Source organism: Typopeltis vanoorti, chromosome 17 (assembly GCF_054136105.1).
Source record: "Typopeltis vanoorti isolate ZY-2024b chromosome 17, IOZ_Tvanoo_1.0, whole genome shotgun sequence".
NCBI lineage: Eukaryota > Metazoa > Arthropoda > Arachnida > Uropygi > Thelyphonidae > Typopeltis > Typopeltis vanoorti.
In genome coordinates this window covers 88,241,624-88,265,871 of record NC_143565.1, presented here as the reverse complement: position 1 = coordinate 88,265,871, position 24,248 = coordinate 88,241,624, and the positions used below count along the sequence as shown (strand labels likewise).

Sequence of the window (24,248 nt, the reverse complement as noted above, 5' to 3'; positions counted from 1 at the left end):
TTTCTGCTCAGGACATGGACTGGTTGTTATTACTAACACAATGTTGCAACATAAAAATGTGCAAAAATTCACATGGAGAGAAGAGGCAAGGAATAAGAAATGTCTCATTAACAATGTTATTGCTTTTAGTAATGATTTCTCCCTGGTGCAGGACACCAGAGTGTACAGAGGATTTGAAATTGGAAGTGATCACTATTTAGTCTTGAGCAGGATAAAATTGAATTTCATATTGAAAAGAATGACATGTAATAAAGTTTTAAAGCAAATAAAAGTTGAGCAGCTCTCATATGTGAACTGTAGACTAAAATACACAAAGATTATCGAAGAAAAAATGAAAGAGTTTGAGAACAGGAACCAGACCTTGGAGATTCAACGGCAAGCCTTGAAGAAAACCCTGATTGATTCAGCCAGAGAGGCATGTGATGAGGTTGTCTGCAAGATAGAAAAATCAGAACTCTATGGTGGACACACGAAGTTAAAGAGGCAGTGAAGGAAAAGAAGGAAGCATATCAAAGCATAGAAAATAAATATCAAGAAGGTGGTAAGATATTCTGGAGGTTGTTGAAGAAGCTTAGAAATGGAAGAAAGAGTGCTGGAAAAAGAGTTAGAGATGATAGAGGTAACATGAAAACTAGAGAAAAAGATATCCTTGAAGTATGGAGTAATTACTTTGAAAAATTGCTAAATGAAACAGTGATAGCACAGTGGTAAAAAACACTCGACAGGCATACAGTCAGGAATACATATCCATACTTGAAGTAGAAAAAGCCATCAAAGGCTTGAAATGTGGAAAGGCAGCAGGTGTAGATGATATTCGACCAGAAATGCTGAAGTATGGTGGTATAAAAGTCTTACGGTGGCTGCACAGCATAGTTCAGAAAGCCTGGACAGAGGGACGAATTCCCGATGATTGGAGTAGAGCTCTAATAGTACCCATATAAAAAAATGGAAATAAAACTAAGAATTACAGAAGTATGACCCTACTGAGTGTTCCTAGCAAGATCTATGCAAGTATACTTGAGAAACGGTTGAGAAGAATTGTGGAAGAAAAGCTGCATTCAAACCAAATAGAGGCTGTTAGGATCAGATCTTCACTTTACGACAAATATTTGAGAAAGCATGGGAATATAACAAAGATCTGTATTTAAGTTTTGTCGATGTTGAAAAGGCATATGACAAGGTGCCAAGAGAGAAGCTATTCAATATGCTACAGTTATATGGTGTCAATGGGGCATTATATCAAGCAATAGTTAGTCTTCATTTGAGTTGTAAGTCAGCAGTTAGAATTGAAGTACAGGAAGATGGTTTAATGTTAAAACTGGTGTGAGACAAGGATGTACATTATCCCCTCTGTTATTCATTATTTATATGGATCACATTATAAAGGAAAGTGGTATTAAACATGATATCAGAATTGGAAATGTTAATGTCAGCTGTTTGCTTTATGCAGACGATGTTATACTTCTGAATAAATCCGCTACAAGTTTGGAAGATTCCCTGACTAAATTGAATAACTGTTGTAATAGATATGGTATGAAGGTCAGCATTAAAAAGACAAAGACAATGAAAATAGGTAGAATTGTTGAAAATGTCAACTGTGTTGTGAACGGAGAACCTGTGGAACAAGTAAAACATTTCATGGGCGAGGAAAGATTAGCAAAATAAGTGCTCTCTGCAGGTTGGCAGGAAAACGACCCAAAGGAAGACCAAGATATAGGTGGATTGATATGGTACAAAGTGCCTTAGACGATAGAAATATAAATAAGATCTGATAATGCTGGAGTCTTTACAAGTAACAGACTGATTTGGAGGAAAATATAGATAGGAAGTTAGTAATGATATAAATTTTTCATGTAGTACTATCATATCCTATACACCCCTTGAGGGTACATATCAGGAATTTGATGATGAACTATGATTTTTTGTGGGTACCCTAACCTTAACCAACATAATCATGCAGGTAACATGGCATGGGTTGAAGCAGTGAAGCTACTTAATGAGATTAAAGATCGAGCCTGTACAACTAACGATGAGACTCATTGAAGTATCAGGGAAGCATACTGTAAAATCTAGTATAGAGGGAATGTAGAATAAAATTTCTTCTATACCGATATTACTTGGGAAATAAAATCAATATAATGTACTTGTAATTTAATTGATACTTAACTCATTTTTATGTACTAAACCTGAAAAAAATGTTAGAATAAATTGTGATAAGAAAATTGTACAAACAAAGAAATAACTCAGACGGGATTAAGAATGTAAGACCTGAGGCAATTGCAACTTGCGAAGGTCAATGAAGTACGGGGTTTCTGGCCTTAATTCAGCGACCTCAAGGTGGCTGAGAAGACCCCTCTTAGAAAGTCCGAGCGATTCAATCTGTATGAGCTTCAAGGTCGGGAAAGCAGAATAAAAGGGGGAAGAATCGATGGAAACAAGGCTCTTTTCTGTTTCAGCTCTCAGTTCCTGCTCTCGCTATGAGGAGTTTTCTGTGTCCCCTGCCGTTCCAAGGACGGGATCGACGTCCCGCCAACAGAAGTCTGACGATGATAGGAGGTTCGTAATAGCTGTGACAGTCTATTCCAGAATTCCCACCGCTAAGTTCCATGATGATCTCTACACGGAAAGTATCATCAATGTCATAAAAAGTGCCTATATGTGAATTTTACTGGAAAGTAGAAGATGGTGTCAACGATCTCTAGGATCTTGTATAATGAACTGGATGACTGAGTAACAAGTAAGACCTTTTGTATAGGATTTTCCTAGATGTGAAATTTATGGCAAAGATTGCTGATTTTATAGTTTATTAGCATTAAGAACAGTAGTAAGGACTAAAGGCCTTTTGTTGAAACAATTGTGAAGCAGTTTGCAGAGTTATGAGGAATTAGCTAACGTTACTGTATGTGAAAGTTTTAGTACGCTTAATGATATTTATAATCTGAGTTAAATTAATGTGAAGTGTGTACAGGTCTGTTCCCATGTCCGATCTATATGTGAGCATAGTTATTGCTCTAGTCATTTGGCTTAAATGAGAATTGTTTAATTAATCTAGTGGAGAACCAGACACGTGGATTTATAGCATTTCCATGTTAAATTTTGCTGAGTGAATTAGAGCCTGAAGAATTTTGTATGCGTAGTATTAACTTTATATGTACCTTGATTTAGCATGAATAAATTGTTTTGTTTGTCAAATAACTTGCCTGATTCTGCCTTACCAATGCACTTCTCATAAAAAGAAAGAACCTGTATGACCTTAAGAGTAAAAGTAGCCATGACTGACGAATAGTAGATTTAAACATTGCTTGACTTAGAGATAAAAAAATTTAGAGATATCTCCGTGTTGTGCTGGGCATATTCTTGCATGTATAGGAAAGATATACAATTCCTCTAAGCGATTTCTGATGGTGCAGTCGTAAATACAAATAAATTTTCAGAGATCACTGCAAGAAAAAGCCAGCTATTTAGACAAAGGAATTGGCTCCAGCCAAGGCAATTCCTAATTTCTAAAATACGTACACATGAAGAAGCATAGTCAAGACCTTGAGAAGGGGGGGGGGAGTTAAATTGATAGACTGAAAGGATTGAAGGTGAAAAGACTAATTAAAGCAATGAAAAGATTACAACAACTCGGATTAACGACAAGATATGACTGACAAGATAGGAAATTAAGATAAAAGAAAATTAAATAATATTTCGAAACAAGTTCAAAAGATACGAACTGAAATTTATGAAAAAATTAATATAACATATATATTTTACAATACACAAAAATATCTCCTGCGTCATCGGCCAAATGCCGAGCAATGCCTCTGTAAAGAAGTCTTTCGAAGAACCTGAAATCAAGCAGGACAGGTACTACCAAATTTATTAAGTAATTTAATTATTCCACCTATATTTTGAGCAGTATGAAATAAAGTTTTCCTTTTCATGATCATCAAAACAGTCCTTTTCAGGACTACAAATATTGATAGAGAGATGCCTGATTGTACTGATTCCAGTTCCTCTTGAAGAGAAATTTTTCAGTTGTTTTAATAACAATTGCTCTTTCGAAGTGGCTAATAGTACAATTTTGAGTTTTAGCAGATAACAAACAGTTCAAATAATTTTAATTTTCACTATAGATTTCATGTATAATATCGTTTACAGTGTTCTTTTACCCCTGAAAAATAAGTTTCGATTATTACAATTGTTGATTGTTGTCAGAAATCTGAGATCTTTAATAATCTTTTCTGGTTACTAGACAGTAATCACTAGGTTAAAAGCTACGTTTTAAGATTGCCACGATATTAGTTGGATATAACTATTCTCCCTAAATATCGTGCTCTTTCCTCACCAACCTATCCCAGTTCCGTAACAATTAATATTCCATCTACAGAGCCTGTAGTAAAAAAGAATATGAATAACTTTATATGTAAATTTTTTAAAAAATATATTTTTTTAAAATTTTTCTTATATGGGAAATTTTTTTTTCACATATATCCGCAATGAATAGTCCTCGTGATGAATTGTCCCACATCAAATTGTTGGTGATCAATTTTCCCCGCGATGAACTGTCCGGAAATGAAGAACAATTATCCCCTCAAAGCAGTCCTTTAGGAAATAAACTGTCTTGTGCAAGAGCAAATACAAAGAAAGTAGAAAGTTGCGAGGCATTATATATTATGCCGGCCTGGTTAATGTATCCACTCTCCAGCTAAAAGGCTGCGGGTTCGAATCCTGCCGTAGGCATCGATGTTTGTGATTGTCTGTGAAAATAATAGTGGTGGTGGACAGTAGATGGCGTTAGTGTAGATGAGGCGGTTTGTGGATGAAGTTGAATTGTGGAGATGGAGAGTTGTAGAGTAGGTGCCCTCCCTCGATGAGTCTTAGGACTCCCTGGAGGTGTCAGATAATAATAATTATTATTATTAAATCATCAGATTTGATGGTTTAAATTTACCCTGCCCCTGCATGGGAAATTGCAATCCCTATTCACCCCCCCCCCCCCATTTGGACTATAGTTAGAACTGACTGTTGCTTTACTGAAGCATTAATGTTGCATTGTTCAGTTTTTCTGGTGTGTCTACTTATTTGATACTGATGATACCTATGAAACATGGATAAAATTTTATGCAAAATGAATTTTTAGGTGGTGAGGTATCTGCATTATTATTAGCTCACAAACCAGTAATAATATAGACTTAATTATGTACTATTGTTAAGGCATCCTGTACACTTTCCTCGAGGGTACATATCAGGAAATGGTCATGATACATCTTCATTAAGCTTAACAAGGAGTGTTTTCATATTATTAGACTGGAGTGGTTGTTCTAAAGATCTTAATGTCTTGTAGTTCCATTTTTCATGATAGGATTACTTTATCAAGATTAGCATTTTGGGATTAATTACTAATAAATATGTTTTCTTTACTCTTGAACTGCACTAACTGAATTCTGCTCCAGTCAGTCCAGAACAACATCAGTAGTATGCAATAAATTGGCCAATTATATTCTCATTCTATTATTCACTGTTCTATCAACTCTCACTAAAGCATATGTGTAGTTATCAAATAAATAGTAGACAAAAGTGGACAAATATGATCATCGATACCATGGAGATTTGTTAGAAATTTTTATGGCAGTTTGCAAGAGTGATTGAATTTGCTACGGTATCTATATGCTGTACTGCACTATAGTATGCTATAGTGAGAATCGGCTATATATAGCTCTCTCTTTATGTATGTATGTACATACACAGTATGTGTGTAAATAATGAGGAAGAGGTACTAGAGCTATTGAATAAAATGAATAATCGAATGTTTAAAGTGTTAAGGTGAACTGCTTGAGCCTTTGACTCAGTTGTATAATTTGAGTCTCAGCAGAGAGAAGATTCCATAGGAGTTGAAAGAATGTATAATAATTCCACTACATAAGAGTGGCGCAAACAGTGATGTGACCAACTGTTTGGAGTGGTGGTGAAAATTTTGGAAAAGCTGGTAAGAGCTTGCATGTAGATATGGGTTGACAGAGAATCAATACCAGGAGAAGCTAAGTTTCCTAGGCTCAAGAGACATACAAGTGGGTTTTAGATGTTCAAGATGGTGTATGTGCAAGATATTTGTTAAAAAATTTAATTATTGAATATAATTGGTGAGATTATGCCATAAGAAACTGATCAGATTAGGGATCTTGAAGTTATAGGAGATAAGCAGTTTAGGGGCCATATTAGCAAAGATCACAAATTCAACTCAGAGGAATTGCAACTGAGGCAAAATGACATTTAAGGATGTCATTTTGCTTCTTTACAAGGCCTTGATATAACTTCACTTGGATCAACTACTGTATGGATATCTCTTGGTTTTCGAGGTGATACAGATACAATGGAGAGGGCGCAAAGGTGAGGGTTAAAGATGATATCAGGACTGGTGGAATATAGATTATGAAGACAGATTGAGATTTTGTGAAATGCAGACAATAACAAATAGAAGAAAGTGAGGCAATATGATAAAGACCTTCAATCTTCTGAAAGGTTGAAGATCTCTACCATACCATACTTCATACAGAACACTAGTAGATGGAATTTTTCATTTTAAAGAGTGTAAGGAGAGGACAAGAGGATATCTAGTTGAAAATGAATGCAGTCAAGACAGGTGTTCCTGTGTGGGGACACCTGGGACCCCCTTCCTATGTCCTTTTTCTTTCGTTTCTAGCGAAATAGCATCATATGGATCATCACATTTCAGATTTTTTGTTATTCATAAAGACAAAATAAAAAAAAAATGTTAAAATGCTAAATTGCATTACTCGGTTTCCGATCGTGTCTTTTTGGTATCAAAAATTTATATCCAATGATATTTTAGCAGTGATTCTTCGCCTTCGTCATTTATTTATTTATTTGTATTATGCATATTACGATAATATCTAATGCATATCCTCATAGATATGTTGAAAATATAATGTGAAAAATATCATATACGGAATGATTCAACATTTTTGCTCATTTTGAAGATTTTCTAATGCTCCCCCCTCTACTTATTCTCTTCTGGAACTTATATTTTCAACATATCTACGAGGTTATGCACTGGATATTATCGTAATATGCATAATACAAATAAATAAATAAATGACGAAGGCGAAGAATAACTGCTAAAATATAATTGGATATAAATTTTTGATACCAAAAAGACACGATCGGAAACCGAGTAATGCAATTTAGCATTTTAACATTTTTTTTTTTTTTTTTTGTCTTTATGAATAACAAAAAATCGTTTCTAAATCTGAAATGTGATGATCCATATAATGCTATTTCGCTAGAAACGAAAGAAAAAGGACATATTTATTTCAATAAATATTATTTAAAAATATAAATATTTGACATAATATTTTCAAAGCAAACATTTGAAAATTCTGAAATTCAAAAAAAAATTATTCAATTATTATAAGTAAAGTGAAAGAACAATCAGTGCAACTCTTCCAGTGCACTGATTTGTAGAATAAAATACACCAAATTTACTATCACTAAACAGATTTATTGCAAAAGCTGATCAGTGGTCATTTCAGGATTGACTTTTTTCGCATATGTGAAATTCGTTTCAATATTTGGGAAGAGACACAATAAATCATTTTAGAGGCAAGAAAGGTCAAATAACTTAGGACAGTAAATGAAATTCTAAGCAACACAATAGATGTAAAGACAGGGGGAAGGGACACAAAGCCCCTCCCCCCCTCCTTATTCTCTCCTGGAACTGAATTGCATAACTACTCTAAATTTCTATACAGGTTCGAAAGCTTTTCTAGACAGCATTCAAAATCAATTACTTCATTTTACCATTTTGACAAAACATATACGGCAATCAGATTGCATCCTGAAGCTTCTAATTCTGTTCTATTTATTTGCAATCGAAAACCAGCTGTTCTACTGTCTGCTGAAATTATGTGAAATTTTAGAAATAATATGCTATATTTTCACCATGCAAAATTGTTTATATGCATACCACACAAAAGAAAGTTCAGTAGTATTATTTGTGTTTGTTTTTCTTTTAAAAAAATCTAAATATTAATTCTTCTGCTGATGGAAGCTATTTCTGAAATAATCTACGTCTTATAAATATTTGGTAATTCTACAAATCAGTGCACCGGAAGAGTTGCACTGATTGTTCTTTCACTTTACGTATAATAATTGAATAATTTTTTTTTAAATTTCAGAATTTTCAAATGTTTGCTTTGAAAATATTATGTCAAATATTTATATTTTTAAACAATATTTATTGAAATAAATATGTCCTTTTGCTTTCGTTTCTAGCCAAATAGCATTATATGGATCATCACATTTCAGTTTTAGAAACGATTTTTTGTTATTCATAAAGACAAAATAAAAAAAAAATGTTAAAATGCTACATTGCATTACTCGGTTTCCGATTGTGTGTCTTTTTGGTATCAAAAATTTATATCCAATGATATTTTAGCAGTGATTCTTCGCCTTCGTCATTTATTTATTTATTTGTATTATGCATATTACGATAATATCTAGTGCACATACTCGTAGATATGTTGAAAATATAATGTGAAAAATATCATATACAGAATGATTCAAAATTATTTTTCATTTTGAAGATTTTCTAATGCTTCCCCCTCCCTCCTTATCCTCTCCTAGAACTCACATTTTTGAAAGCTTTTCTAGACAGCATTCAAAATCAATTACTTCATTTTACCATTTTGACAAAAGATATACGGCAATCAGATTGTATTGTGAAGCTTCTAATTCTGTTCTATTTATTTGCAGTTTAAAACCAGCTGTTCTACTGCCCACTGAAATTATGTGAAATTTTAGAAACAATATGCTATATTTTCACCATGCAAAATTGTTTATATGCATACCACACAAAAGAAAGTTCAGTAGTATTATTTGTGTATGTTTTCTTTAAAAAAATCTAAATATTACTTCTTCTGCTGCTGAAAGCTATTTCTGAAATAATCTACGTCTTCTAAATACTTGGTAATATCCTCTTAGCTGGAGGAAAAGTTGAAGGCTTATTACTCTCAGTGCTATTGAGAAGAAAGGGGAGAACACTAAAGTCGCACTGAAGTGCCTCAGGCTGTAGTGCAGAATATGTCAAGAATGTCTTGTTTCCTTTTCGATTGTTGATTTCCTTTATCCTAACAGAAATACTGATATTTCGTTTACATGCTTATACATTATTTATGCCAAAATAATTGCTTAATTTATAATGATCAGTTTCACTTTTATTATCAAAAATTAGAAATTAAATCATACAATTATCTTGAAAAAGAGGATTTGAATTATTTTCAAAGAAAAGGTGCATATGCGTTTCATAATCTTCTTTTATTTGGGGGGGGGGGGGTATAGACCTAATCAATCTGCGGATATTTCAGATAATTTATTTCATAAATCGTTCGCAAGACAGCCGTTACAAACGTAAATCACTTGGGGGACATACCCATTCATTTTAGTGTAAAATAGTAGCAAAGGTTCAGTTACTTTAGATATCTAATCTAGAAAAAAATGTTATGTCTGCTGAGATTAGAATCTTACGTGAATAATTTTTCTGACATGATTTCTCTATTCGTTATAATGTAACCAATTTCCAAAATGTTTCCCTCCTGCAGACTTCATGTTATATGCAGTGATTTCTTCTTTGTACTACAAGAAAAAAAATCAGATAACAGGAGAAAAATATGTAGTATTTTCTTTTCCACTGGCTGAATTTACAATGTTCTTTCTTTGTGTTTTGAAGAGAAAGTGCAAATGACTCTTTTCTTACTATTTTTGCCATTATAACATCTCATATAATTATAAGAGTGACATTTTACCGTTTTTCTCCCACACGAGAAACAGAAATAAGGTAGTAATAATATTGTTGATTCTGCCAAACTTATTGTAGCAGAAACTTTCATTACAAAACTTTGTAATATATATATATATCTCCGAAACAAGAAATTTGGAATTCATATCACATCAATGTTGAGTGTTGGCAAGGTGAAAATGTTCCCGTTATTATTTATATATTTCATTTATTAACTAGGGGGGCTATGCCCAACCCCCCGTGTTCCGGTATGGTAGACCAGTTCTCCTTCAATTGTGATAACTCGAAAGGGGATTTCCGCCCCTGAATTCTGATGACTCGAATTTTGAAGACTCGACACTCACGGTAGCCCCTGAGTTTCAAAACGTTTCGATAAACATGACATAAAAAGGCTTATCATTTTATATATATATACAGGGTGTTCGGGATAAATTTGACAGTTTCGTAAGGAAAAAGAAAATCTTCTTTGTATCTATTAAATTTAATGAATTGACAAAAAAACATTACAGGCAGAGTTAATTACAATACTATCAACAAGATTTACTCAAAATAACCACCATTAGCATCGATCACAGCTTCAATTCTGCTTCGGAACCTCGAACAAGCTGATGCTACAGTCTCCCTGGGAAGGGCCGCAAAAACTGTTTTAATTTTATCCATTAACTGGCCTTTTGTATTACTGCAAGTGCGATTGGTGTCTTTTTCAACTGCGCCCCATACAAAATAATCCATGGGGTTAAGGTCTGGGGAGTTTGGAGGCCAAACATTTGGACTGGTGAAGTCGTAGAAATTTTCAGACAACCATTTTTGACTTTTCCCAGAGGTGTGGCAAGGGGCCGAATCCTGCTGCCATACATACGGCCTACCATTGGCTACCCTTGTTATCCAGGGCTTGACTACAGTTAGCAACTCCACGAACAAAGCCCGAATTCCAATGCCAGGGTTCTTCAACACCTGTTCCTGCAGATTTGCGAGGAATTCTGCTGTACGAACGCAATCAGATCGTCTGCTAGGGATCTTTCTTCTTGCTACATCCTCGTAGTCACCATTGCAAGTCTCTAGTTCATGCCTGATTGTTTTTACTGTATTCAGGGAGCATTGGGCAGCAGTCGTAATATCCTTATTTTGATGGCGGGCACGAATCATCATGATACAAGTTATTCTCTTCCATGATTCAGGTGGGTTCCAGCTATCCATCCTTTCTGACATCTTGTATATGAATGAAGAAGGGTCCAAACTTTTAAATGAAGAGAAGTGTGTGTTAATACATGTAACTTACGGAAAAATATAATTAATTATAAATATGTCAAATTTATCCCGAACACCCTGTATATATATATATATATATATATATATATATATATATATATATATATATATATATATATATATATATATATATATATAAAATGATATAAAATGGTAGATTTTATTTCATTATTTTTTATTGTTTTGATGAAATACTTTACCTGGAATACTCTTTCCTGTTTCTCTGTGTCATAAAAAGAACTTAAAAATTAGCCTTCAAGATGAAAAAGAAACAGTGCATTCGGGTATCCCTCTATCAATATTTGTAGTCCTGAAAAGGACTCTTTTGATGGCCTTGAAAACAAACATTTTTTATTTCATACTGTTCAGAATTTAAAATTCTTGAACAGTGTGGAAAACCTTGAAGCAAGAGTAAACACACAAAGCAGTTTTACACTCAGGGCACCAGATTTTTGTTTCCTTTCTGATATTTTTTTTATTACATACATAATATTTGCGTGCAGGTTTTTTTTTTATTAGCCGTTGGTGGTAGATTTTCGGGATAATGGTTGGAGTTAGCAGCGTTCAACCTCAGATGTCTGGCAGGATTTCCTGTTTTTCTGCTTGCTGAAGAAGGTGCATGTGCATGCAGCAATGCTTTCGCAATTTCAATTCTGTATTCTAGATATGCTATAGTAGACAAACATTTTTTCTTGTACAGGAGGAAACTGTTTTCCAAATAACAAAATCCAAACACTTTTTTGTAATATTTTTTATGCTGTTTCCTCATTACAGAGTAGAATGATAGCTGCTGATCGCACCTGTCGACTCAACCCATAGTGTCGTTGTATGCACACACAGCAATGAGTTTTTCTTTCTTCAAACCATGCTTCTCCACGGATTCCGTTGATGGATTGTGCAGGGAAGATAGCAGAAAAACATCTTTTTTGGCTTTCCAACGCAGTGCAAAGACTTTCCCTCCCTGATAAATTCGGATTTCCCCCTTCGATAGCTTTCCTGAAGCCAGATCTGGAGGCATATCTCGCCTTTTTGCATTTACAGTACCATAACTATCTGTACAATGCTGTAAAAGCAAATCAGCAAGTTCAGGACACATATATAGTAATTATTCCATTATAATGCAGTAACCTTTCCCCAGTAAAGGGTCTAGTAACTGCATTACTGCACGCATCGACAAGGGGAGATCCGAATATTTATCGTGCTCGATTACAGTTTGCTTTCCCGTATAAGGTTTGAAATCCCAAAGATATCCACTTTCCGATTCGCAAAGCATAAAAAATTTTACTCCATACTTCGCTTTCTTTTTGGGAATATACTGCTTACATTTCAGTCCACCTTTGAATGGCATAAGGCTTTCACCGATACTCAAGTCTCTCTCAGGAATGTAGAGTGATCTACATTTTTGACGGATTTTCATCAGAAAATCATCAATTTTGTTGAGGACTGGGCAAGGATGTGTTGCCTGATCGTATTCCTCATTATTCTGAAAATGCAAATACTTCATGATGAGACTGAATTGTTTTTCAGTCATAACATCACGAAACATTGGCGTGTTCAGAATCCAGTCTGTAGACCAATACATTTCGAGAGCGGGCTTTCGAAATGTATTTCGAAACTTCGGGTTTTCCACTTTCTTTATTCTGATATTGCATTTGAAGGATGACAGTGATTTTAAACATTAATTTCACCTATATCCGAATATCACATAATTTCCTGATTTATAATAATCAGGAAATATGTATATTGTCTGATTTATAATTTGCTAATTTATAATAATCACCACATAGTTTCAGTATCGAAAAATTAAAGTTATGTGGAACAATTACTAGAGAAAAATAATGAATTAAATAAAAACTGTACCTATGTTTCACAACAGTTTTCGGGTGTGTGATAGTAATGCAACGGGGGGGGGGGGTTTAAACTATCAGAGGCGAAATAAAGTTCAATTCTATTGTAAAAATATGGAAATGAAATTTCACATTTGATATACATATTTTGAATGATAAAAATAAGCAAATGTATCGCTTACTTTAAAAATTGGAGAATAAAATATCTGAATTATGCAGAAAATATAAATTTAAATCATAACTGTTAATTTCATTTCGTAATGACCAATTATACAAGGAAACCAAGAAAGTGGAAGTACAGATTACTATACAACATGAAGAAAAAATTTAGTAATATGAATAAAGAATTTCAGGTTATTCTCTATAAAGCAAAGTTGCTCAAGCGTGTCCTAAAGGAAATCTGTTAAGTATTATTCGATTTCGATGGTTTTGTACAAAAATAAAATTAATATAATCTGGAAGGTCGGCAGCCGGTTTTCTTTTCTTTTTTTAAAAGAATATTTCAAATAATTATCGTGAATTAATTTCTTCGATAACAAAGAAAAATCTTTTGTCTAGTAAGCGATTAGAAAAAAATTAGCGCAAAAAAATAAAAAATTAAATTGGTTCTCCAAGGTAAGGCAATATTTAAGTGAAGAAATTATGCAAGACCTTTATTTTGTCCAGAAATTAAAATTGTATTGTACAATAAAAAGAGAAAACAAAAATATAAATAATTTCTCTATTTTTAGTCTATCATATATATATAACTAAAATCCGTTTAACAGCATGGAACAAGAAAGTCCGTTTCTTGTTATAGGCAACTGAGAGGCAGCTACGAACGGGAGATAATCCGATTAACTGTTCTCTTCAGCGTGAGGGTTTATCACACCTTTTAATGGACATGACAGTCAAATTGCACTTCTTATCCAGGTTCTTTAAACAGGCGGGCTGAATCATATCCAGATTTAGTTGGACGTCTATAGATGTCCTAGCCGGTAGGGAGGTTAAACAAATATCAGAGAAAACATTGGAATATGGAAAAGAACTACATGCATGTTTTATAGATTTCGAAAAGGCCTTTGACCAAGTTCCCAGACACCTTTAATGGCAAACATTAAAGAAAAACAAGATACAAGATTACTTAATAGCAGCCATACACAGCCTCTACAAAAGTAATAGAAAAAACTTCCAACAGGAAACACAAATAAACTACAAACAATTGAAATATCTTAGGAAAGTGGCACAAAAAACAAGACTAGATCAAATAAGAAATTAAACCATAAAAGACAGCCTTCAAGTTGCACCTCTGAACCAATTCATAACACAAGCCCAAATGAGGTGGTTTGGACATCTTAATCAAATGGAACAGCAAAAACTATATATGAAAGCCAGAAAATAGGGAAAAGAACCATAGGCAGGCCCAGGAAAGGTTGGCAAAAGGAAATTAAAAATTGGAAAAGAAGAGAATTAACTGGAAAGAAGCAAGCCTTAGGCAGGATGGCATGGAAATCTCTTTGGTAAAATCTCGACGCTTAAAAGCACAAGAGATCATAGACAGAGAAGAATAGGGTAAGGAGAGGACAAGAGGATATCTAGTTGAAAATGAATGCAGTCAAGACAGGGGTTAGAGATAGATTTTTTTATCTGAGAGCAGTGCATGACTGGAATGCCTTCAGAGGTTGTGTAAATGGATTCTAGAAAGATATGACAGCTGGTGTGAGTGATATGTAGCCCCCTCAATATGGCCCTCCTTGCCTGGAGGTCTCTGGTAATGGTAATAATTGCAGCAAATGTGAAGAATGATTTTATAAATGGAAGGCATATACAAATCAAATGTATATATACCCAAGATTCACCTTTACTAATGCATGAGGTGTTTTACAACCTTTCATGGGGAGAGGAAATTTTAAAAAACTGTGCAGCTTCAACCATGATAAAACATGACTTTCATTTTATTTTTTTCAGTTAATAATCGCATTCTATATTGCACAGAAATGAGGATTCTGTTTTGAAATGGAATTGGAAAAATGCTTATCAGTATTTAAATTTTACTTACCTTGTCCAATATTTCCAATGATAAATATATCGTTGTAATGATCTTTCACCTCTAAATTTAAAAAAATGAATATATATAAGACATTAATACAATAAAAATGTATTTAATAACTAAAATCTTAATTCCATAAACTCATTTTAAATACCACAATCAAATATTAGTTTATATGTTACCTAAAGTGCAGAAATCAGTTATTCTGCAGATTATCCTAGGTATTGTGCAGTTAACTAGGGTGATCCGTTAACATGAAGAAAATTGTTTCATTTCTCAAATTACCTAGGTAATCTGCAAATTACTTAGATGATCTGCACATTACCTACTAGGCACTCGTTAAAGTGAAAATAAGGTCTTTGCTGGAACAACAGCAACGTTTCTGTACGCTTAAATTAACATAATGTTATTTATTTATTTTTCGATATCTAAAGAATCAAGTTAATACAATCAAACAATCAACAAATTAGTTGATAGAATCATCAATCAATTAAAAAACTATAATACAAAGAATCAAACGGTTTAAAATATTATTACAATTAAGAAAATGAATTTGCAAAACATATGATAAAATTATGTTTACTTATTAAAAAAACCAAACTAAAAGTGGAGGGAGAGGGGGGAAGGAGTAGGGAAAGGAAATGAGAGAAACAAACTTTTGAACTTTAACGATACAGAAGCCATTAATGTGTACATTACCTAGGTAAAATGCGGAAAACTCTTGATTCCGCACGTTAGCAAATCAGTTAATCTGCAGATTAGCTATGTAATGTGCACATTAACGGCTTTCGAGCTTTAGTGGTAACATATACATTATCACAAACTATTATTCATACTAACCTTAAAGCCAATTACAGATTTCAGCTAAAATTAACAGTTCTGTTGGCTTGAGGGCTGAAACCTAATTTGAGTCTCTCCTCCCTGATATCCTGCCACTAGTTCAGTGTCCTTGCAGTTATGCTAACACTATGAAGTGAAAATGTGACCCCATCATTCTCTGAAATATATTGAGTGTGCAAGCCACAGTAATCCAAAAGTAGTAATAAATCCAGTGATTTTGAAGTTTTTGTATACAAACATTATCAAAATATTGATGTTTTTATTCAGTTTTGCATGGTTTCTTATGTAACCAATTAGCTCAAGTTTTTTTTTTTTAATCTAAATAAAAGAATAAACAACATTTAACAGTGGCACCTAAGGAGAGTGGATCTGCAATTCCCCCCCCCCACCCCAATAACAATGTATAGCTTCCTGTAGAGAAATTAATATACTAAAATTATTTATTACCTAATGCAGTGGTTCCGAAAGTGTGCGCCGCATAGCTGCGGCTTCCTCAGAGGCGCTGCAATTACCAAATTTTCATAATTTTATTTCTATTTTCAATTCAATGTGATAGGACGCGACATCTAGCAGACCTGATGCAAACCAGTAACTCACTTAGTAATAACTGTTTGCAGAAGCCTCTACAAATGGTTACTAGATGGTGCTCAACAATAATTAAATTTCTCGATTGTTTTAGTAGTTTCTCGAACTTCCTGTTTGTATATAAATAGCTGTCGGTTTCGCGGTCTTAATGTTGAATTAGTTTTCGGAGATTGTATCAACTGAATATTGTTGTGATTTTGTCCCAAGTGAAGTTTTTGAAGTATTTCTTCTCATATGTATTTTTAAAAATGGATCGGTTTTTACTAAACAGTAATAAGCATTGTGAGAGAGAAAATAAAGAAGGCATACCGTCAAATAGTGGCAAGAGTGTGAAGTGTAAATATCGAAAATATGATGACAGTTATTTGGACTTTGGTTTTAAATTGACAAAAGTCAATAGTGAAGGGAGGCCGCAGTGTGTACTGTGTACGACAGTTTTGGCACCAGAGTGCATGCTACCAAGTAAGTTGAAACGCCATTTAGAAACCAATCGTCCTAGCATGGTTAGTACATCTCTTGACTACTTTACCAGAAAGTTAAAAGAATTAAATCAACAAAAAGATAGTTTTTATAAGCAGGCGTCAATACTAAGCAATGCTTTGCTATAGAATCGCAAAATATAAGAAGCCTCATACCATCACAGAAATCATTCTACCAGCTGCTGTAGATATGGTGAACATTATGATCAGTGAGTCTGCTGGAACTGCTTTCAAAAGTACCTTTGTCCAATAACACCATCAATGTATATGTAGAATATGTAGTGAATGTAGTAAACTTTATAAAAAACTCTGCTGTTGAAGGCAAGGTTTTTCAAAAAACTATGTGAGAATATTGGATCCGAGCACACGTCTTTGTTGTACTACAGCACTTCACAATGGCTCTCTCGTGGTAATGTTTTGTCTCGTACGTTTGAACTGCAACAGGAAATTTATATTTTTCTTAAAGAGGAAGACCACAAGTATACCAAAAATTTTGTGAATGAAGATTTTTTGGTAAAACTAGCATACGTATGTGATATTTTTGAAAAGATGAATGCTCTGAATCTCTCCCTGCAGGGATGCAACATGCACCTTCCAATGGAGTTGAATTCTCTCAAGGTATGAAATCCATTTTTGAAGAACACTTATCAAAGCTTATCACCTGCTTTTAGAAATATTTTCAAAATGATAATATCGATAAATTTGCATGGATTCAAGATCCATTTAATGCCAGTGCACAATCTGAATTTACTGCTGCAGAAGAGGAGAATCTTATTGAGTTGTCTTGCGACAATATGTTGAAAACAAAATTTAGCAGCATGGAAGTAACTGAATTTTGGATATCAGTAAAAGATAAATATCCCCGTCTGAGTGAAAAAGCTCAGAGAATTTTAATTCCATTTGCAACTTCTTATTTGTGCGGAGCTGGATTTTCGGCAGCTGGTGTGATAAAAACTAAGTAACGCACGAAAATCAATGTGGAGAAGGAAATGAGGGTGGCCATGTGCAGTTTGATTCCAAGATTTGAGAAAATGTGCAGTGACTAACAGGCTCATCCATTCCACTAATGATAATTAGTTGAATTTGTTCAATTACTTTTTTTTGTGATCTTAAATACGTGTTTAATTTATTTTTATTTAACCCTTTAATTAAAAAAATTATTCGCTATTTCGCAAAGTGTATTTGTTAGAATTTGACATAGGACGTCTTGGAAAAACTTGGATTCAGCAAGGGCGCCAAGAATCGAAAAAGTTTGGGAACCACTGACCTAATGAATTTTTTTTTTTTTTTTTGCATTACAGTGTCACATATTAACATTTAGAAATATGATGGTTATCAAATAATACTAATACAATTACTGCTTCATGTACATGAATGAGAGTTATATCTACAGGGCAAGTTTACATAAAAGACAACTACTGATATGGCTAAATCAATAAAACTTGCTATTTGTTTTTACTAGCATGAACCTATATTGTTAGTTCTTTAACAACATTAGTGCTGTTATAGTAAGTCCACGTGGCCAGCCTAGTGGCTGTGCGCTTTGCAACCATATGCCTGGGGAAGGAGTGTCCTAGGTTCGATTTCTGTCTGTGACGTGAGGAACTGAAGGATCTTCCTCAGCCATAGCCAAGTTAGTTGGTCTTGGGCGTGGACAGTAGGGTTTTTTCACCAGTTTATCCTGGGGTTTTTCATCCTGCAAAGCAGGCAAACCGGCCTTTAGAACTCAACACTACAGACATAGGATACACCAGGGCATAGGGCTGACCACCTTATCCTGTGAACGGTTTGACATGCAATGATTAATAAACCCTCGACACCACAAGGTAAAAGAGGGAAAGGAAGATGAGATGAGATGATGAGAGTGTTGTTATTTGTCATTTGGCAACTTCATCACCGGTTATATTGAATTTTGCTACAACAGGGTAGTATATGATTTAAGATACCACAGTATTCTATGAATGTATCTGGCTATTACTTAAAAAGGTTGATTATAAAATACAGTAAGGGTAGTTCACAGTTAAAAGACAAACCAGTATTCAATTCTTTTAAGTAAAGAAAGAATTTATATGCAAGTTATATAAATAAGTGGCTAATATATAAAAAATAAATGTACAGCCTTAATAGCGGTAAAAAAACAACTAACTAAAAATTGGACCAATTATATATGAAACGATCTACTTTAAACACTATTCTTTCAACCATGACCACTCAAAAAAGAGCAATATGTCTGCCTTGGAATAAGATGCTTAAACTACAACATAATACAAACATAACTGTCCTTAGAGCAGCCAAATAGAACATAAACTAATCACACAGATTATGAAGCCAAGATTACTGCTTTTATGTCGGATCTCCCTTTGATCCACTCATAGTAAGACAAATACTTTGATGTACTCTATCAGATGTATTATTAGCACAAGAATAATGTTTAATTTGCCAAATATTTCGGTCTGAATATTACAGACCATCTTCAGTGGCTACATTAGGAATAGTTTTTAAAAAACAAAGTGGAATACGAACAATTGATCATTCATACATAGAAAGAAGCTGCGTGATGTCATATCGCTAAGTATTAGAAGAGTAAACATTTTTAAAAAACATAATTAAAGATATTAATTCAGAAATTCATATAATGATCTTAAATAACATTAGACTGATAAAAAAAAATAAAAATAAAAATAAATAAAAAAAATGTAATGTGTTATCCTGAATAAACTTTCCCAAATTTTTGATATAGATATACAGTCATCATTACGATTCAAGTTAGGACGTTGAAGTAAGGCCTCTACACTTTCTTTAAATAAACGTTCAAATTTGTAGCGACATCTGTGTAGGAGGAGAGTCTTGGACCAAAGGATGTTGTGGTTTGTTGTGTTGAATTGATGACTGATGCTCTTGAATTCTTTTTTCTATGGAACATCTAGTTTGTCCAAAGTAAGAAAGATTACAATTACAAGGAACTTGATACACACGTGTACATATTTCCAATCATTATGTCACAAGTATCGTTAAAAAATCAGATGAATTATGTACATCTGAAAAGATAGCTATAAAAAAGATACATCCAGCTGGTCACCTTCATCTATTCTACAAAAGATTAACCTCATTCTCTAGTATATCCTCGAGTGTATTTCCACATACCTGCAACTTAACCTACTTTGGGCAGACCGGTTGATCATCTGACTTGAACATAAAATCCACATTTGTTATCGTTGGTATGGCAAATCTGGATTCTCAGATCATGCTCAATATACTTTTAAACAAGATATAAGAAGACAGCTATGATGCAATACTAGAGATCTGAGAGACTGTGTTTTTAGAATCAGCATTAGCTACGAAACACTACCATAAATACAATAAATGTCTGTATTAATTTGTCAAAAATCTTCCAGATTTTTGGCAAATTTCATTAGACAGTCATTCTAATGACCACAGACTATATTTAGCCTGACTTCTTATGCTTTATTAATTAAAATTGCTTTATTTGGCTCTTAGTAGGTACCATTATAAAACAATTTCTTTTCAGTTACAATCTGAACTGTTTTGCAACATGCGAGTTTGGGTGTTTTACAACTGTAATTTGTTTCTGAAGATATTGGTTGGAAATCTAGCAAAATATTATTAACTCAAAAGATAATTTGTTTCACTGGTGTTATTTATAGTGTGAAGCATTGCTATGAACATTAGAAAAGAGCTGAATGAACACACATCCTAAATTATAAAATAGCTAAATACAGAAAAAGGTGGAAAGGTCTTGGTGGAAAGAATGAGGCTTACCTGTGCAAGTTCAAAGAGATGGTGAAAATATCAATTATGAAACCAGATCAGGCCCAATGCCTATATCCATAGAAGAACATGCATTATGCAATCAAGAGCATGTGTATTAGAAAAGACATACAGACACTCCTTGATGTACATAAGTAGACCATTCTGTAATGCCTTATGCAAGTCAAAATATACACAAGTCGAATACCCCCCCCCCTCTGACCTTCAATAATTGACTTTATCATGTCAAACAAATATGCAAAAATTAAACATGTAATGCAATACAGAAATATTAAATGATAAAAAAAAAGATAAACATCATTTTTAAAAAATACATAAAAGATACATTTTACATCATATCCAGTTGGACAATTTTTAAACAATGAATACCCCAAATATATTAAGTTCACTTTGCTTCTTGATGGAATAAGGTTTCACATGTTCTGTTCTGTCCATGAATCCTCTTTAAACTAACATCTTTTTGACATGAAGCTTAGTATTTCCATTTCCATTCTCACCATTTTCTTTACGTAACATCTCAGCAACAACATACTCCCTTTGCTTCTTTTCTTGTCTCTCCAGATAACTCATCTTATCATTCATTTCCTTGGAAAAACGTTGGTTGTATAATGATTTCTTGGCATTCCCAAGTTTGGAATTATTACTCAGATTAATGGTACTTCTAGTATTATGAGCCATTCTGCAATTTAATAGCCTGCAAATATGTAAAAATTATTTATTTGGAATATAAATCTGTTTCAAATTAATTTAGTAACAATATGCCGATGTTTAGGAAATTTATCTAACCTACTGATGATAAAACACAGGCAGAGCACTCAAAAGGGAAAAACTCCCCAGTCCTATCCTTCAGTAGACTGAAGGATAGGACTGGGAAGTAAGGATAGGAAGTTAGTAATGATGTAAATTTTTCATGTAGTACTATCATATCCTGTACACCCATTGAGGGTACGTGTCAGGAATTCGATGATGATGATTATTATTATATGATACCTCCAATGAGTCCAAAGACTCATCGAGGGAGAATATGGCAACAGCATCAAATGATTGATACCCTTCCAACTACAAACCACACTCAAACTTCCTTAATTTTTTGTGTGAGCCATTAGTAGTAAAGTAAACTTAATACACCTGTAATATTACCTAAAAAAAAAATCTACTACACCAAATATATTTTACAATTGACTAACCATTGCCAGCAAAGGTTGGTTGATTGGTAGAGCCTCTGCTACTAATGGCTCACGCAACAAGTTAAGCAAGTTTGAGCGTGTTTAGTAGTTGGAAGGGGTTCGATCGTTCGATGCTGTTGCCACATTCTCCCTTGATGAGTCTTTGGACTACCTGGAGGTGTCACATAATAATAATAATCATCATCATCAAATTCCTGACATGTACCCTCAAGGGGGTGTACAGGATATGATAGTACAACATGAAAAAAAATTACATTATTACTAACTTCCTATCTACAATTTTCCTCCAATTCAGTCAGTTACTTGTCAAGACTCCAACAATATAGCAGATCTTATATTTCTATCGTCTAAGGCACTTTGTACCGTATCAATCCACCTATATCCTGGTCTTCCTCTGGGTCATTTTGCTGCCAATCTGGCAGAGAACACTTGTTTTGCTAATCTTTCTTCGCCCATTCTGTTTAAGTGACCATACCACCTGAGATTACCTCTGCTAACGCATTCCTGGATGTTGACAATGTCAAGTTCTTTCCTAATATCCTTGTTTTTATTATGATATTGCCATCGATGCCATCTGTTCACACTTCTAATCTTTCTCAGGACTCTCATATCTGCGGTCTCTAGTCTTTGGGCAAGTGTTTTACTTCTGACCCAGCTCTCAGATCCATAATTTTGTGTTCCGACTAATTTCTCTCTTATTCCATATGAATTTATTCAATTGACTTCCTACCATACCAGCTTTGTTGAATCTGTTGTCTATTTCCATATTTAATTTACCATCTTCAGTAAAAATCATGCCTAAGTAGCCGAAATGTTTTACTTGTTCCACAGGTTCCCCATTCAAAACACAGTTGACATTTTCAATGATTATTCTACCTATTTTCATTGTCTTCATCTTATTATTGCTGACCTTCATACCATATCTATTACAACAGTTATTCAATTTAGTCAGGGAATCTTGCAAACTTGTAGCAGATTTATTCAGAAGTATAACATTGTCTGCATAAAGCAAAGAGCTGACATTAACATCTCCAATTCTGATATGTTTAATACCACTTTTCTTCATAATGTGATCCATATAGATAATGAATAACAGAGGGGATAATGTACATCCTTGTCTCACACCATATTTAACATTAAACCACCTTCCTGTATGTCCTTCAATTCTAACTGCTGACTTGCAACTCAAATAAAGACTAAGTATTGCTTGATATAATGCCCCATTGACACCATATAACTGTAACTGGTAATTAGTTTATGGAATTAACAACGCATATGCGTTGTTAATTCCGTAAACTAATTACCAGTTATGTCTAACCAACGTTTAAGTCTTGCTACTAGAATCATATAACTGTAGTGTATTGAATAGCCATTTCAAAAGCCTGCATGAGTTTTAAAACTTACAAACCAACCACTCCTTGCAGCAAACAACTGTTCCTTCAGGATATTTCCCTTAACTTCTGCAAATAAACCTTGCCTTAGCCTGTATTGTCATAAAGCTCAAAGGAATATGTTTCTGGATCTGGTGTTTCATCCATGTCTTAAGCAATTTTTCTATTGCCTTTAGTGTGCCTTCATGTTTTTTGTTATTATGACTGTTTTCATGCTGGCTGTTCCTTTAACATGTTCTTTTATATACAAGGCATCCTTTACTATGGTATTTACATCGATACTGCAAGACCAAGTTCACGTGCTATACCCGATAAGCTTCGTTCATCATATTTTTTTTTATCATTATTTCATCTTTAGATCGATTGTGGTATGTTTGTGAGATGGTTCATGTTTGATTCAAAGGCATGTTTACTACCAGCCATTGTGAATAACATTATTAAAAAAAAAAAAAAAAAAAAAAAAAAAAAAAAAAAAAAAAAAAAAAAAAAAGCACAACACTATATAGGTGCATTCACAACAAGAGGCACACAGGACAATGCAGCATGTGGGGCTGAGTGAATTTCTCATGAATTTATATATCTTGGGGTCTGTCTGTATTTTGTTACACGTGATAGTTACACAGTAAAATACATTATAATTTGTCAAAAATACCTGTTTTTGACAAAAACAAAAACTAAACTTACAGATCAAGGTGAACTGTGGGCACCACAAAGTTTGACACATACTGAACAAATGATAAAAGACTGAAGGTTACAAAAAACTTTTTTATACTATTCTGGTGTGTGTGTGTGTGTTTTGGGGGAGGGGGAAGGAACCAAAACTCATGGAGATGATTGTATGATATCTTTCCTAACCAACAGACAAGGATATCAAAAAACAAGAATAGAAAGGGTATTTCCTATCTAGTCTTCCCTGCCAAAAGGGTTTGTAGCTCGTGGACCTATATCTTTCATCACCAAATTCACCTTTTATATCACTCCCACTTTTAAAGGCTGTAAACAATAGTACATTAGTAGTGTGGGCAGGCAA

General features: G+C 33.8%; 1 protein-coding gene across 1 annotated transcript in view; it reads right to left on the bottom strand.

Moving 5' to 3' along the window:
* The window catches only part of LOC150097610 (transcriptional adapter 2-beta-like), a 226,707-nt gene that overhangs the window by 105,442 nt on the left and 97,017 nt on the right, over window positions 1-24,248 (bottom strand). The window contains exon 6 of the mRNA XM_090406959.1: window positions 14,957-15,007. Within this exon, the coding sequence (XP_090263085.1) occupies window positions 14,957-15,007 (51 nt within the window). The remainder of the gene's footprint in view (window positions 1-14,956; window positions 15,008-24,248) is intronic.